Here is a 12,843-nt window from a genome sequence, read left to right on the forward strand (position 1 = left end):
TTATGAATTTTGGGTACCAAGTACCATTTAGGTTTAGTGCGTTCAGAGCCTTGGTTTCATTTTGATATCCTGTACCAGGCACTCTATCTGTATATTATGAGGGAAGAGGCCAAGCCTCTTTTTTTATTTTCCCTGAGACGCTGTATGCTGCATCCAGAGTCTCGTTTCCATACAGAGCCTCGGTTTCTTATTCAGCTTCGCTCTCATATTATGTTGTAATGCATGATGCGTTCAGAGCCTTGTTTTCGGATAATTCATCTAGTGGGTTGGTACTACGTGACACACGCATATATCACATGATAGCCGACTCTTACGGCTGATCAGAATAGTTAACTCAGGTACCGTAATTAACAGATGTTGATAATTTATAGGATATAAAAGACAGACACTGAGAGCTATCATTCACTCCTGAGGAAGCCTCCGCTGTTGGATGCGAAATGCGTGGGTTCAGTTTTTCCCCCACACTGAGATGTAGGTGGTCCCGGCATCTACACAGACAGAACTTGGGCTCCGAGTGGCTATCATTCTGCACATGCACTTTACAGGCTTGTAGTATATAGCATCCTATTTACTTACATTCATTATTATTGCCTTGCAGTTAGTCCACACCTTATACATATTCTTTAGTGGTCATTTTCATGGTATTACATAGTGCTTCGGCGTACTGGGATTACTTGCTGCATTGATGGATACATTTGGTCACAGTCCTGTTCAGATTTGTAATTGTGGAGCCCTTGTGTGATACATTCTTTATGTATTGTTCTTTTGTATTGTTTGGGACAGCCTACATTGTCTCTTATGGGCAATTTTCCCTAGTGTGGGGTGGGCGTTGAAGGACTACTCTACTCCGCCAGATTATTGAGTGTTTTTTTAAATTATTTTACTGTCTGTATGCTCTCTCTTTTTGTCAGTTTATACATGTGAATTAAGATACTTGTTTATACATTATTTTTCTGAGTGCATCATTTGTAGTTGCTAGCTTTCTTCCTTCTAGTCAGTTTAATGTTGTTATAGCAACTGGTTGCACCCAGTGAGTTTTTATGGTTGCAGGTGGTGCCCGTCCTTACATATACATTACATACATGCATCATTGCCCTTCTCTTCAGATCCCTATATAAGGATTCTGGGTCAATGAGGTAATACACAGGGCGCCCCTCCTCTGTCTCTCTTCTATAATATGTTATAGATGCCACATAGTGAATACCGTAAATGAAATAATATTGAATGCAGGAATTGCATTAAATCACAAATTAATTATCCTGTCATTAAAATTCCATAATCCCTTACAGCAAAACGACACTTGGAGATATGGAGAGGGTACTTGGAGTTCATGTGTGCAGAATTGTAATGAATAAGTAAAGTTTTATGAGATGAAATTCCAGACCACTTTGTATTTGTTTCAGAATGGCTCTCTGGTTCCTTAGTCTGAAGTCTGAAACCTTCACACCACATCCCTAACTTTTTGATTTTATTTTCACAGTACAAATCCTCTCGGAAGTGTTCAAGCGGGAATGACAATGATGAGGTAAGACGCTCTGTATTCCGCCTAAGGGGTATGATTTTCACTCATGATCCATATGATGGGTGATAGTGCTCATGCACAATTCATTGCTTTTTATATCCTTTTTAATAAAATGTTGTATTTTTTTTTAATTATCTTTATTTGTTTTCTGAACATGGTACAATTAAGATACCAAATGCACAAAATTATACATAATACCATATCACTTAAACAAAAAAAAATCGCATACTTAAGAACATTTTCATAGTGTTTTTTTTTTAAGTTACAAAAAAAGATAAACTATAACTGTGTGGTCATCTCCATGTTAGAAGAAAGCTTTTCCCACGGCAAAATGTAATCACATTTCTCAGGTGAATGCAGTTAGTTCCTGATCAGTGAGGGTTCAGATGCCAAAAATCCCATCGATTTAAAATTATAGGGTCTTACGTTGTGCCAACTTATTTCTATCAAACTAATTCCTATAAAGTAGTGGAAGAAACCTTTTCATCCTGTTGGGTTCATGCTCCACCTTCAGAGCAAAATCTAAGCTGGCAGCTGTAAAAAGACAGGATTGACCACACTGTAAATCGGCTAAAAATGAAACCACCCAAAAGTTTTTATTTTCCCCCACAAGTATTTGTGTTCTGCATCACACGTTATGGTAAAATAAAGGGTGCCATTTAAAAGTACACTTGGGCAACAAAAACAAGCCTGCATATGGTTCTGGCGATGGAAAAATAATGGTTATAGTTTTTTTTATTTGGAGGGCGGGGGGGGGTGTAAACTACTATGCAAATACAAAAAATGTCCTTGGAATGGGTCACCTAGATTTTTTTAATTTCTGTTTTTAGTAATTATTTTTTTAAAAACCTTTTTTGTACATTATTATGGGGGAAGCCATTTTGTTTAATATCTTTATTAGCGATATTGCAGAAAGTCTCGGTAAAATATTGGTCTTTTTGCTGATGACACAAAGATTTGTAATGGGGTTGATGTTCCTAGAGGAATTTGTTAAATGGAAAAGGATTTAGATAAACTAAAAGAATAATAAGAACTCTAGACACTGATATTTCATGTGGATAAGTGCAGGATAAGGTGTAAAAACCCTCGGGCAGAATATAGAGTATATGACACAGTCCTGACTTCAGTATCTGAGGAAAGTGCTTTAGGGGTCATTATTTCAGAGAATGTGATTGAAACAATGTCGTAGAGCAGCAAGAAATGGCAGCAGAATGCTTGGGTGTATAGGGAGAGGTATTAGCAGAAGAAAGAGGAAAGTGCTCATGGGTGTATAGGGAGAGGTATTGGCAATAGAAAGATGGAAGTGCTCATGGGTGTATAGGGAGAGGTATTGGCAGTAGAAAGAGGGAAGTGCTCATGGGTGTATAGGGAGAGGTATTAGCAGAAGAAAGAGGGAAGTGCTCATGAGTGTATAGGGAGAGGTATTAGCAGAAGAAAGAGGGAAGTGCTCATGGGTGTATAGGGAGAGGTATTGGCAATAGAAAGATGTAAGTGCTCATGGGTGTATAGGGAGAGGTATTGGCAGTAGAAAGAGGGAAGTGCTCATGGGTGTATAGGGAGAGGTATTGGCAGTAGAAAGAGGGAAGTGCTGCGGTACAGAACACTGGTGAGATCTCACATGGAGTATTGTGCGCAGTCCAGAAGATATAGATACATTTGGGAGAGAGTTTAGAGAGAAGCTGAATGACACCTTGCCTATTACCTAAATTTTATCTGAAGAGAGTCCATGGGCTGAATTGTTGGTGTTCCCTAAACAGTTCTGGTTACTAGACTGCTGCTGCTTGTAAAGAAAGTGATTTGTTTAATGAATGAACATTGGAAAATTGCAGATGATGAATAGCTGTATTCTTCATCCTCCCTTTATGCAGTTATTGCAAAAGGAAATCTAGTAAACTCTCCGGCCCTGAGTGTTCTAGTTTAACAGCTGGAGAGCCAGAGATGCAGGGGGGGGGGAGAAGTATTGATCTGTTTATTTTCTTGTCATGCCCAGCAACATACTAATGTTTTATTCCCACAGAATGTGTTGTAGTCTAGGCAGATAGTAGCTGTAACACAATATAAAATCATGGATTTCAGCATGTACAGTTTGTATTCAGAATTACTTTAACTTTATTTTTGTCTCATTTCATTTTAGCAAAACAGTGATAGTGCAAATGTGTCACCCTCATCTCCTGTATCATCAGAGGTACATCTTGTGCTTTGTTTTCTTTTTATTTCTGTTCAGTGTATGTTCTGTTTCTTGGTTGCTTTTTCATTATCAAATTTCAATCCTTTTAAATGCATCTTAAGCCCCATTTTATTGTTCCTTTGCAGATACCCAATATGTCAGTCCTGTTGCTTATTCCCTTCTTTTGTTTATTGCATTTTCTATGATTGAAATGGTCTTGTCATTGATGACGTAAATGGAACCCATAGCCTATATTTGTCAGCAGATCCAGTAATAATCTAATATGTGTGGGGGCATGCCAGGCCATCTAAGGTTGTTGGAAGCTGCCTACTACATTTGTTTCCTTTGGGAATATGCAGATCTAGAAGTATCTGTCTTCACCCTCTCCCAAAGACCATAAACTGGCTTTCTTAACCAATCCAAGCATGCATATTTATGAGGGCCAGCGTGTAGGATGAATGTCTATTCAACCCAAAGCTATGCAAGCTATGTTCTGCTTTTTCCTAGTAGACTCACAAGCAGAAAATATTGTGTGGTCTGCTCACACGTACAGTATGCTGCACATATTGGATGCGCTGGATTTGAAGCTGCAGGATTTTAATTAATGTAAACTAAATGATTGAACAAAGCTTCAAATCCTGACCATTAAATATGTGCAGGATACTGTACGTGTGAATAGACCTTAATGAAACATTTGCCAATTTGTCACCTGGTATCCTCACTCTCCGTTGCCGCCATCACGTCGCTACGCACGCCGCTCCTATTGGATGACGGGACAGCGTGCGCGACGACGGAGAGCGCCGGCCATGCAGGGGATCCCGGCACAGAGCAGACACAGAGGAGGCAGGTAAGGTCCCTCCCGGTGTCCTGTAAGCTGTTCGGGAATGCCGCGATTTCACCGCGGTGGTCCCAAACAGCCCGACAGAGCAGCCTGGTTAGTGTCACTTTTGCTTCAGACGCAGCGGTCAGCTTTGATCGCCGCATCTGAAGGGTTAATACAGGGCATCACCACGATCGGTGATGTCCTGTATTAGCCGGGGGTCCCGGGCATTGATGGCCACAGGGACCGCCGCGATAGGACAGGGTTTTTATGTGTATTTGCCGTATAAGTCGCACGACTTTTCCACCCCAGTTTTGGAGAAGAAAAACTGCGTCTTATATGGCGAAAAATACGGTAATTTACAAATCTGTTTAACTTTCTGTCACCAGTTGATTTAAAAACAAAATAGTTTTCCACCGGAGTACCCCTTTAAGCCAGTTCCAGTAAATACAGAATACAAACTACTTTGGAATTTCCAAACCCTCCTGAAATACTTTTCTAGACATCTCACTTCATGTGTAACCACAGGATTGTTTGGGGGAATTTAGAGCAGTGAATTTGTGAAGTTGTGAAATTGAGGTCTAGTTAATACCTGATATAACATCCTTTTGGTGCAGTTTTTTTTCAGAGAAGTAAAGGCAGATTTTCTTCTACACCCAGATGTGCAATAAACAGTGTGCCCTTTAATGTGTGAACATATGTTGCATGTAGAGATGAGCGAATTTACAGTAAATTCGATTCATCACAAACTTTAGCTTTCCGGTGCTCCTGTGGGCTGGAAAAGGTGGATACAGTCCTAGGAGACTTTCCTAGTACTGTATCCACCTTTTCCAGCCCACCGGAGCACCTGAAAGCTGAATTAATTTATGCAGGATAAGTCATCAACTGCCGAGCCGAGAAGTTTGTGACGAATCGAATTTACTGTAATTTCGCTCATCTCTAGTTGCATGTTAAGCTAGAAGTTTAAATATAGGATGACATTTCAGGAATAGTGAGACTCAGTCAAAACTTGGTCTGCTTGAAACTGCTAATGTCAGCTAATGACGTGTAAAACGTTAATGAGCAAATGCTTCATATACAGTATATATTTCCTATGTAAATAAAGAGATTCATAAAGATATATTTATTATGATTGCCATGTTTAAAGGGAGTCTGTCAGATAATTTTACTTAGTTTAAATCATTCCCCTCTATGAGCAAGAAAGCACAGTTGCTTTGGCAGACTCTCTTGTCAATACTTTCTATAATGAGCCATTCATTTGAAGCAAACCAGTCATTTGAAAAAACTTTTTATATAATGTAGATACCTTTTTATATGTATATTTGTAATATACATTGGTAAAAAAAAGTGTATATTTTGGGGTGAAAAAATTTTTTCACGTCTCTGAAGCTATTGCCTGTGTGTCTCTGTGCAGAAACAAAATACAGGAAATGTGGGTGGACAAGCAGGGCTCTGTACACAGGACAAGCGGGGCTCTGTACGCGGAGGACAAGCGGGGCTCTGTTCACCGAGGACAAGCGGGGCTCTGTGCACCGAGGACAAGCGGGGCTCTGTGCACCGAGGACAAGCGGGGGCTCTGGTGCACTGAGGACAAGCGGGGGCTCTGGTGCACCGAGGACAAGCGGGGGGCTCTGGTGCACCGAGGACAAGCGGGGGGCTCTGGTGCACCGAGGACAAGCGGGGGTCTCTGGTGCACCGAGGACAAGCGGGGGTCTCTGGTGCACCGAGGACAAGCGGGGGTCTCTGGTGCACCGAGGACAAGCGGGGGGCTCTGGTGCACCGAGGACAAGCGGGGGGCTCTGGTGCACCGAGGACAAGCGGGGGGCTCTGGTGCACCGAGGACAAGCGGGGGGCTCTGGTGCACCGAGGACAAGCGGGGGGCTCTGGTGCACCGAGGACAAGCGGGGGGCTCTGGTGCACCGAGGACAAGCGGGGGGCTCTGGTGCACCGAGGACAAGCGGGGGCGAAATGTTGGTGCACCGAGGACAAGCGGGGGCGAAATGTTGGTGCCCATTTAAGTATTTGAAATGTAATGTTACCTTGCTGCATAATATCTGATCAGATGTTGTGTTCCCTGGCAAAAAAAACTAATTGCTTGGGGGGGGGATACAGAAGCTGGACCTACAGTGAGATAATGTGTTGCAACAGTTTTTTGTTTTTTTTCCACCTCAAATGACACTGACTGTTTTTATATTTTTCTTTTCTTTCAATGATAGGATTGTGAAAGGTCACATAGTAATTCACCAACACCGTTTGGATTAAAGCCTAGATCTGGTAAGCATGTCTAGTTGTCATCTCCAAAAATCAATGTTTCCCAACCAGTGTGCCTCCAGCTGTTGCAAAACTACAACTCCCAGCATGCCAGGACAGCCAACAGCTGTCCGGGCATGCTGGGAGTTGTAGTTTTGCAGCAGCTGGAGGGACAATGGTTGATAAACACTGCCATAAATGAGTAGTTGATATTGCTGAAAAAAGACACTGGTCCTTCAAGATCAACCCAGTGTGTTAATCCATAAAAAAGTCTGAATGTGCCAATTGCCCCATACTAGGAATAAAAAAAATAATAATTATTCTCTACACCAAATCTTGCAATTATGGAGTTGATCCAGGGATTTATTACGTTTCCATAACTGGTAATATTTAATATTTATATTTTTCAAGAAAGGCATCTAGTCCTCTCAAACTTTTTCAATGAATCAACCAGCATTGAATAAATCCACTTTGTTTTTTGTCTGCAGTCTTTATTTTTTTATTTTCAGACCCCCTGAAAAGCAGTGTGCTGCTAGTATCACCTCTTTGTCATGTAGATTTGTTCACGTGCTGGGTGTGAGGTCTGTGTTTTCCTAAGATGATACGCTCAAATACAGTACTTTTGTGGTATTTCCCGTCCCAGAAAACTTGAATATTTTTTCCTCTGTCTAGACTGTCATGTACAACCTCCTCTTTCCCCCACTAGTACAGTCATGGCTGTAAATGTTGGCACCCCTGAAATTTTTCAAGAAGTTGAAGTATTTCTCACATGTTTATTCCCTTTGTGTGTATTGGAACTAAACCAAAAAAAGGAAAAAAAAAGCAAATTGGACATAATGTCACACCAAACTCCAAAAATGGGCTGGACAAAATTATTGGCACCCTTTCAAAATTGTGGATAAATAAGATGGTTTCAAGCATGTGATGCTCCTTTAAACTCACCTGGGGCAAGTAACAGGTGTGGACAATAAAAAAATCACACATGAAATCAGATAAAAAGGAGAGAAGTTCACTTAGTCTTTTCATTGTGTGTGCCACACTAAGCATGGACAATTGAAAGAGAAGAGAACTGTCTGAGCACTTGAGAACCAAAATTGTGGAAAAATATCAACAATCTTAAGGTTACAAGTCTCCAGAGATCTAGATTTGCCTTTGCCACAGTGCGCAACATTATCATGAAGTTTGCAACCCATGGCACTGTAGCTAATCTCCCTGGGTGTGGACGGAAGAGAAAAATTGATGAAAGGTGTCAACGCAGGATAGTCCGGATGGTGGATAATCAGCCCCAAACAAGTTCCAAAGATATTCAAGCTGCCCTGCAGGCTCAGGGAGCATCAGTGTCAGCGCAAACTATTCGTCAACATTTAAATGAAATGAAACGCTATGGCAGGAGACCCAGAAGGACCCCACTATGGAGGAGACCCAGGAGGACCCCACTGCTGACACAGACATTAAAAAATCCAGACCACATTTTGCCAAAAGGAACTTGAGTAAGCCAAAAATCCTTCTGGGAAAACGTCTTGTGAATAGATGAGACCAAGATAAGCCTTTTTGGTAAAGCCCATCATTCTACTGTTTACCGAAAACGGAATGCGGCCTACAAAGAAAAGAACACAGTACCTACAGTGAAATATGGTGGAGGGTTCAATGATGTTTTGGGGTTGTTTTGCTGCCTCTGGCACTGGGTGCCTTGAATGTGTGCAAGACATCATGATATCTGAGGATTACCAATGGATTTTGGGTCGCACTGTACAGCCCAGTGTCAGAAAGTTGGGTTTGCGTCTGAGATCTTGCGTTTTCCAGCAGGACAATGGGGGAGATTTATCAAAACCTGTGCAGAAGAAAAGTTGCCCAGTTGCCCATAGCAACCAGATTGCTTCTTTCATTTTTAAAAGTGCCTGATCAAAATGAAAGAAGCGATTTGATTGGTTTCTTTAGGCAACTGGACAACTTTTCCTCTGGACAAGTTTTGATAAATCTCCCCCGATGACCCCAAACATACATCAAAAAGCCCCCAGAAATGGATGGCAACAAAGCGCTGGAGAGTTCTGAAGTGGCAGCAATGAGTCCAGATCTAAATCCCATTGATCACCTGTGGAGAGATCTTAAAATTGCTGTTGGGAAAAGGCGCCTTCCAATAAGAGAGACCTGGAGCAGTTTGTAAAGGAAGAGTGGTCCAACATTCCGGCTGAGAGGTGTAAGAAGCTTATTGATAGGAAACTACTGATTTTCAAAAATGTTTCTTTTTTTTAAGGGTGTGCAACCAAATATTAAGTTATGGGTTCCAATAACTTTACCCAGCCCATTTTTGGAGTTTGGTGTGACATTATGTACAATTTGCTTTTTTTCCTTCCTTTTTTGGTTTAGTTCCAATACACACAAAGGGAATAAACATGTGTATAGCAAAACATGTTACTGCAATCCTTTTCTGTGAGAAATACTTCATTTTCTTGAAAAAGTTCAGTGGTGCCAACATTTATGGCCATGACTGTATATCTGTAATATAACAATGTAAGTAGAGTGGGGAGGATTATAGCTAACCAAATGTATATAAGAAACAGCAGGACACCCAGCTATTTTAAGGAGTTGCACAATCTCTACAGCAGCAACATTGTAGGACATTTTTAAAAGACAAAAATTTAGAAAACTGCTTTTGAAAGACATAAAGAATAAAAAATAAAAAAAACTTGGTGCAAACATATCTACAACTGTAAATTGTTTATCTGATGTTTGTTTGTTAGAAGAGTTTTATATTAGAATGCGTGTTGTCACACATTTAATCAGTGTTTCCCTCTTTTTCAGCTTTTAGTCGCACTTCTCGGCAAGACTATAGTTCATTAGATCCAGGTTTCACAATGAGAAGAAAAATGGAGCATTTAAGAGAAGAGAGAGAGCAGATAAAGCAGCTCCGAAATGTATGTTAGAGTGGATTTTATGTGCTTTGCAGGGTTTAGAATTTAACTATAATGTAAAGCCCCCCCCCCCCCCCATCCACTTTGGATGTCCTTCCGTGCAGGTCCCAGCTCTCGCCTTCCGTGCAGGTCTCAGCTCTCGCATTGATAAAGCCTGGACAAGGCTTTATCAATCGAGTGCAGATCACACAGATCAATGTGATTCTACGGAATCACATTGATCTGTATGAGGTCTGTAATGATTCCTCCTAAAAGTCCCCTAAGGGGAATAATAAAGTGTTAAAAGAAAATAAAAAAGTTTTATAAAAGTAAAAAAAAAAAAAACACAAATTAACCCCTTCCTTAATAAAAGGTTAAATCCCCCCCCCCCCTTTTCCAAAATTCCATATAAAAAATATAAGAACGTTAGAAAAATAAACGTGGTATCGCCGCATGCGTAAATGTCCGAACTATAAAAATATATCGTAAATTAAACCATACGGTCAATGGCATACACGCAAAAAAAATTCCAAAGTCCTAAATAGGGTATTTTTGGTCACTTTTTCTCCCATAAAAAAATGACTAAAAAGCTATCAAAAAGTCCGATCAAAACAAAAATGGTACGGATTAAAAATTCAGATCACGGTGCAAAATATGAGCCCTCGTTTAGCCCCGTACACAGAAAAATAAAGTTATAGGGGTCAGAAGATTTACAATTTTAAATGTATTAATTTTCGTGCATGTAGTTATGATTGTTTCAAAAAGTACGACAAAATCAAACCTATATAAGTAGGGTATCATTTTAATTGTATGGATCTACAGAATAAAGATGAGGTATCATTTTTACCGAAAAATTTACTATTTAGAAACGGAAGCCCCCAAAAGATACAAAATTGTGTTTTTTCTTAAATTTTGTCTCACAATTATGTTTTTTCCCTTTTTGCCGTAGATTTTGGGTAAAATGACTGATGTTGTTACAAAGTAGAATTGGTGGCACAAAAAATAAGCAATCGTATGGATTTTTAGGTGCAAAATTGAAAGGGTTGTTATTTTTAAAATGTAAGGAGGAAAAAACAAAAGTGCAAAAACCGAAGAACACTTGGTCCTTAACCTCTTAAGGACCAAGGACGTACCGGTACGTCCTGAGTCCTTTCCCTTTCTATAACGCAGGGCCACGACATGGCCCGCGTCATAGCGGGTCAGGCCCGGCCTCTAACAACGGCCGGGACCCGTGGCTAATAGTACACCACAATGATCGCGGTGCTGCGCACTATTAACCCTTTAGACGCGGCGTTCAAAGTTGACCGCCACGTCTAAAGTGAAAGTAAATCCCTGCCGGTTAGCTCAGGGGGCTGTTCGGGATGTCCGCGGTGAATTCGCGGCACCCCGAACAGCTCTGGGACACGAGGAGGGTCTCCTACCTTGCCTCCTGGTGTCCGATCGCCAAATGACTGCTCAGTGCCTGAGATCCAGGCATGAGCAGTCAAGCGGCAGAATCATTGATCAATGGTTTCTCATAAGAAACCAGTGATCAATGTAAAAGATCAGTTAATGCAGTGTTTTAGTCCCCTATGAGAGCTATAACATTACAAAAAAAAGCAAATAAAAATCATTTAACACCTTCCCTAATGAAAGTTTGAATCAACCCCCCCCCCCCTTTTTCCCAAAAAAAAAAAAAAAAAGTGTAAAGAAAAATAAACATGAGGTATCGCTGCGTGCGGAAATGTCCGAATTATTATAAAAATATATAATTAATGAAACCGCACGGTCAATGGCGTACGCGCAAAAAAAAAATTTCCAAAATAGTGTATCAACAAGTCCGATCAATACAAAAATGGTACCGCTAAAAACTTCAGATCACAGCGCAAAAAATGAGCCCTCATACCGCCCCATACGCGGAAAAAGAAAAAAGTTATAGGGGTCAGAAAATGACAATTTTAAACGTATACATTTTCCTGCATGTAGTTATGATTTTTTTTCAGAAGTTCGACAAAATCAAACCTATAAAAGTAGGGTATCATTTTAACCCCTTAAGGACACATGACGTACCGGTACATCATGTGTTCGCTCCCGATCTATAACGTGGGGCCTGTCATAGCGGGTCGGGCCCGGCCTCTAACAACTGCCGGGACCCGTGGCTAATAGCGCGGTGCCGCACGCTATTAATCCTTTAGACGCGGCGTTCAAAGTTGAACGCTGTGTCTAAAGTGAAAGTGAAAGCATGCTGGTTAGCTCAGTGGGCTGTTCGGGATAGCCGCGGCGAAATCGCGGCATCCCGAACAGCTTACAGGACAGCAGGAGGGTCCCTACCTGCCTCCTCGCTGTCCAATCGCCGAATGACTGCTCAGTGCCTGAGATTCAGGCATGAGCAGTCAAGCGGCAGAATCATTGATCACTGGTTTCCTATGAGAAACCAGTGATCAATGATAAAGATCAGTGTGTGCAGTGTTATAGGTCCCTATGGGATAACAATGATCAGTATAAGAGATCAGTGTGTGCAGTGTTATAGGTCCCTATGGGAGCATAAGAGATCAGTGTTATAGGTCCCTATGGGAGCATAAGAGATCAGTGTGTGCAGTGTTATAGGTCCCTATGGGAACATAAGAGATCAGTGTGTGCAGTGTTATAGGTCCCTATGGGAGCATAAGAGATCAGCGTGTGCAGTGTTATAGGTCCCTATGGGAGCATAAGAGATCAGTGTGTGCAGTGTTATAGGTCCCTATGGGAGCATAAGAGATCAGTGTGTGCAGTGTTATAGGTCCCTATGGGAGCATAAGAGATCAGTGTGTGCAGTGTTATAGGTCCCTATGGGATAACAATGATCAGTGTGTGCAGTGTTATAGGTCCCTATGGGAGCTATAACACTGCAAAAAAAAAGTAAATAAAAAAAGTGAATAAAGATCATTTAACCCCTTCCCTAATAAAAGTTTTTCCCATAAAAAAAAAGTGTAAATAAAATTAAACATATATGGTATCGCCGCGTGCGGAAATGTCTGAATTAAAAAATATATCGTTAATTAAACCGCACGGTCAATGGCGTACGCGCAAAAAAAAATTCCAAAGTCCAAAATAGTGCATTTTTGGTCACTTTTTATATCATGACAAAATGAATAAAAAGCGATCAATAAGTCGTATCAATGCAAAAAATGAGCCCTCATACCGCCCCATACGCGCAAAAATAAAAGTTATAGGG

At 41.0% G+C, this 12,843-nt stretch overlaps 1 protein-coding gene across 5 annotated transcripts in view; it reads left to right on the forward strand.

Annotated features, from left to right (window-relative positions):
* Positions 1 to 12,843, forward strand: part of LRCH2 (leucine rich repeats and calponin homology domain containing 2) — a 121,666-nt gene that overhangs the window by 90,274 nt on the left and 18,549 nt on the right. For 4 of the 5 annotated variants that reach the window (XM_056540276.1, XM_056540277.1, XM_056540279.1 and 1 more), the window contains 4 exons: positions 1,481 to 1,525; positions 3,657 to 3,707; positions 6,726 to 6,783; positions 9,562 to 9,674. In XM_056540276.1, coding sequence (XP_056396251.1) covers positions 1,481 to 1,525; positions 3,657 to 3,707; positions 6,726 to 6,783; positions 9,562 to 9,674 — 267 coding nt within the window. The remainder of the gene's footprint in view (positions 1 to 1,480; positions 1,526 to 3,656; positions 3,708 to 6,725; positions 6,784 to 9,561; positions 9,675 to 12,843) is intronic. The other variant, XM_056540278.1, reaches the window with a different exon arrangement.

This window comes from Hyla sarda, chromosome 9, assembly GCF_029499605.1.
Source record: "Hyla sarda isolate aHylSar1 chromosome 9, aHylSar1.hap1, whole genome shotgun sequence".
Classification (NCBI taxonomy): Eukaryota; Metazoa; Chordata; class Amphibia; order Anura; family Hylidae; genus Hyla; species Hyla sarda.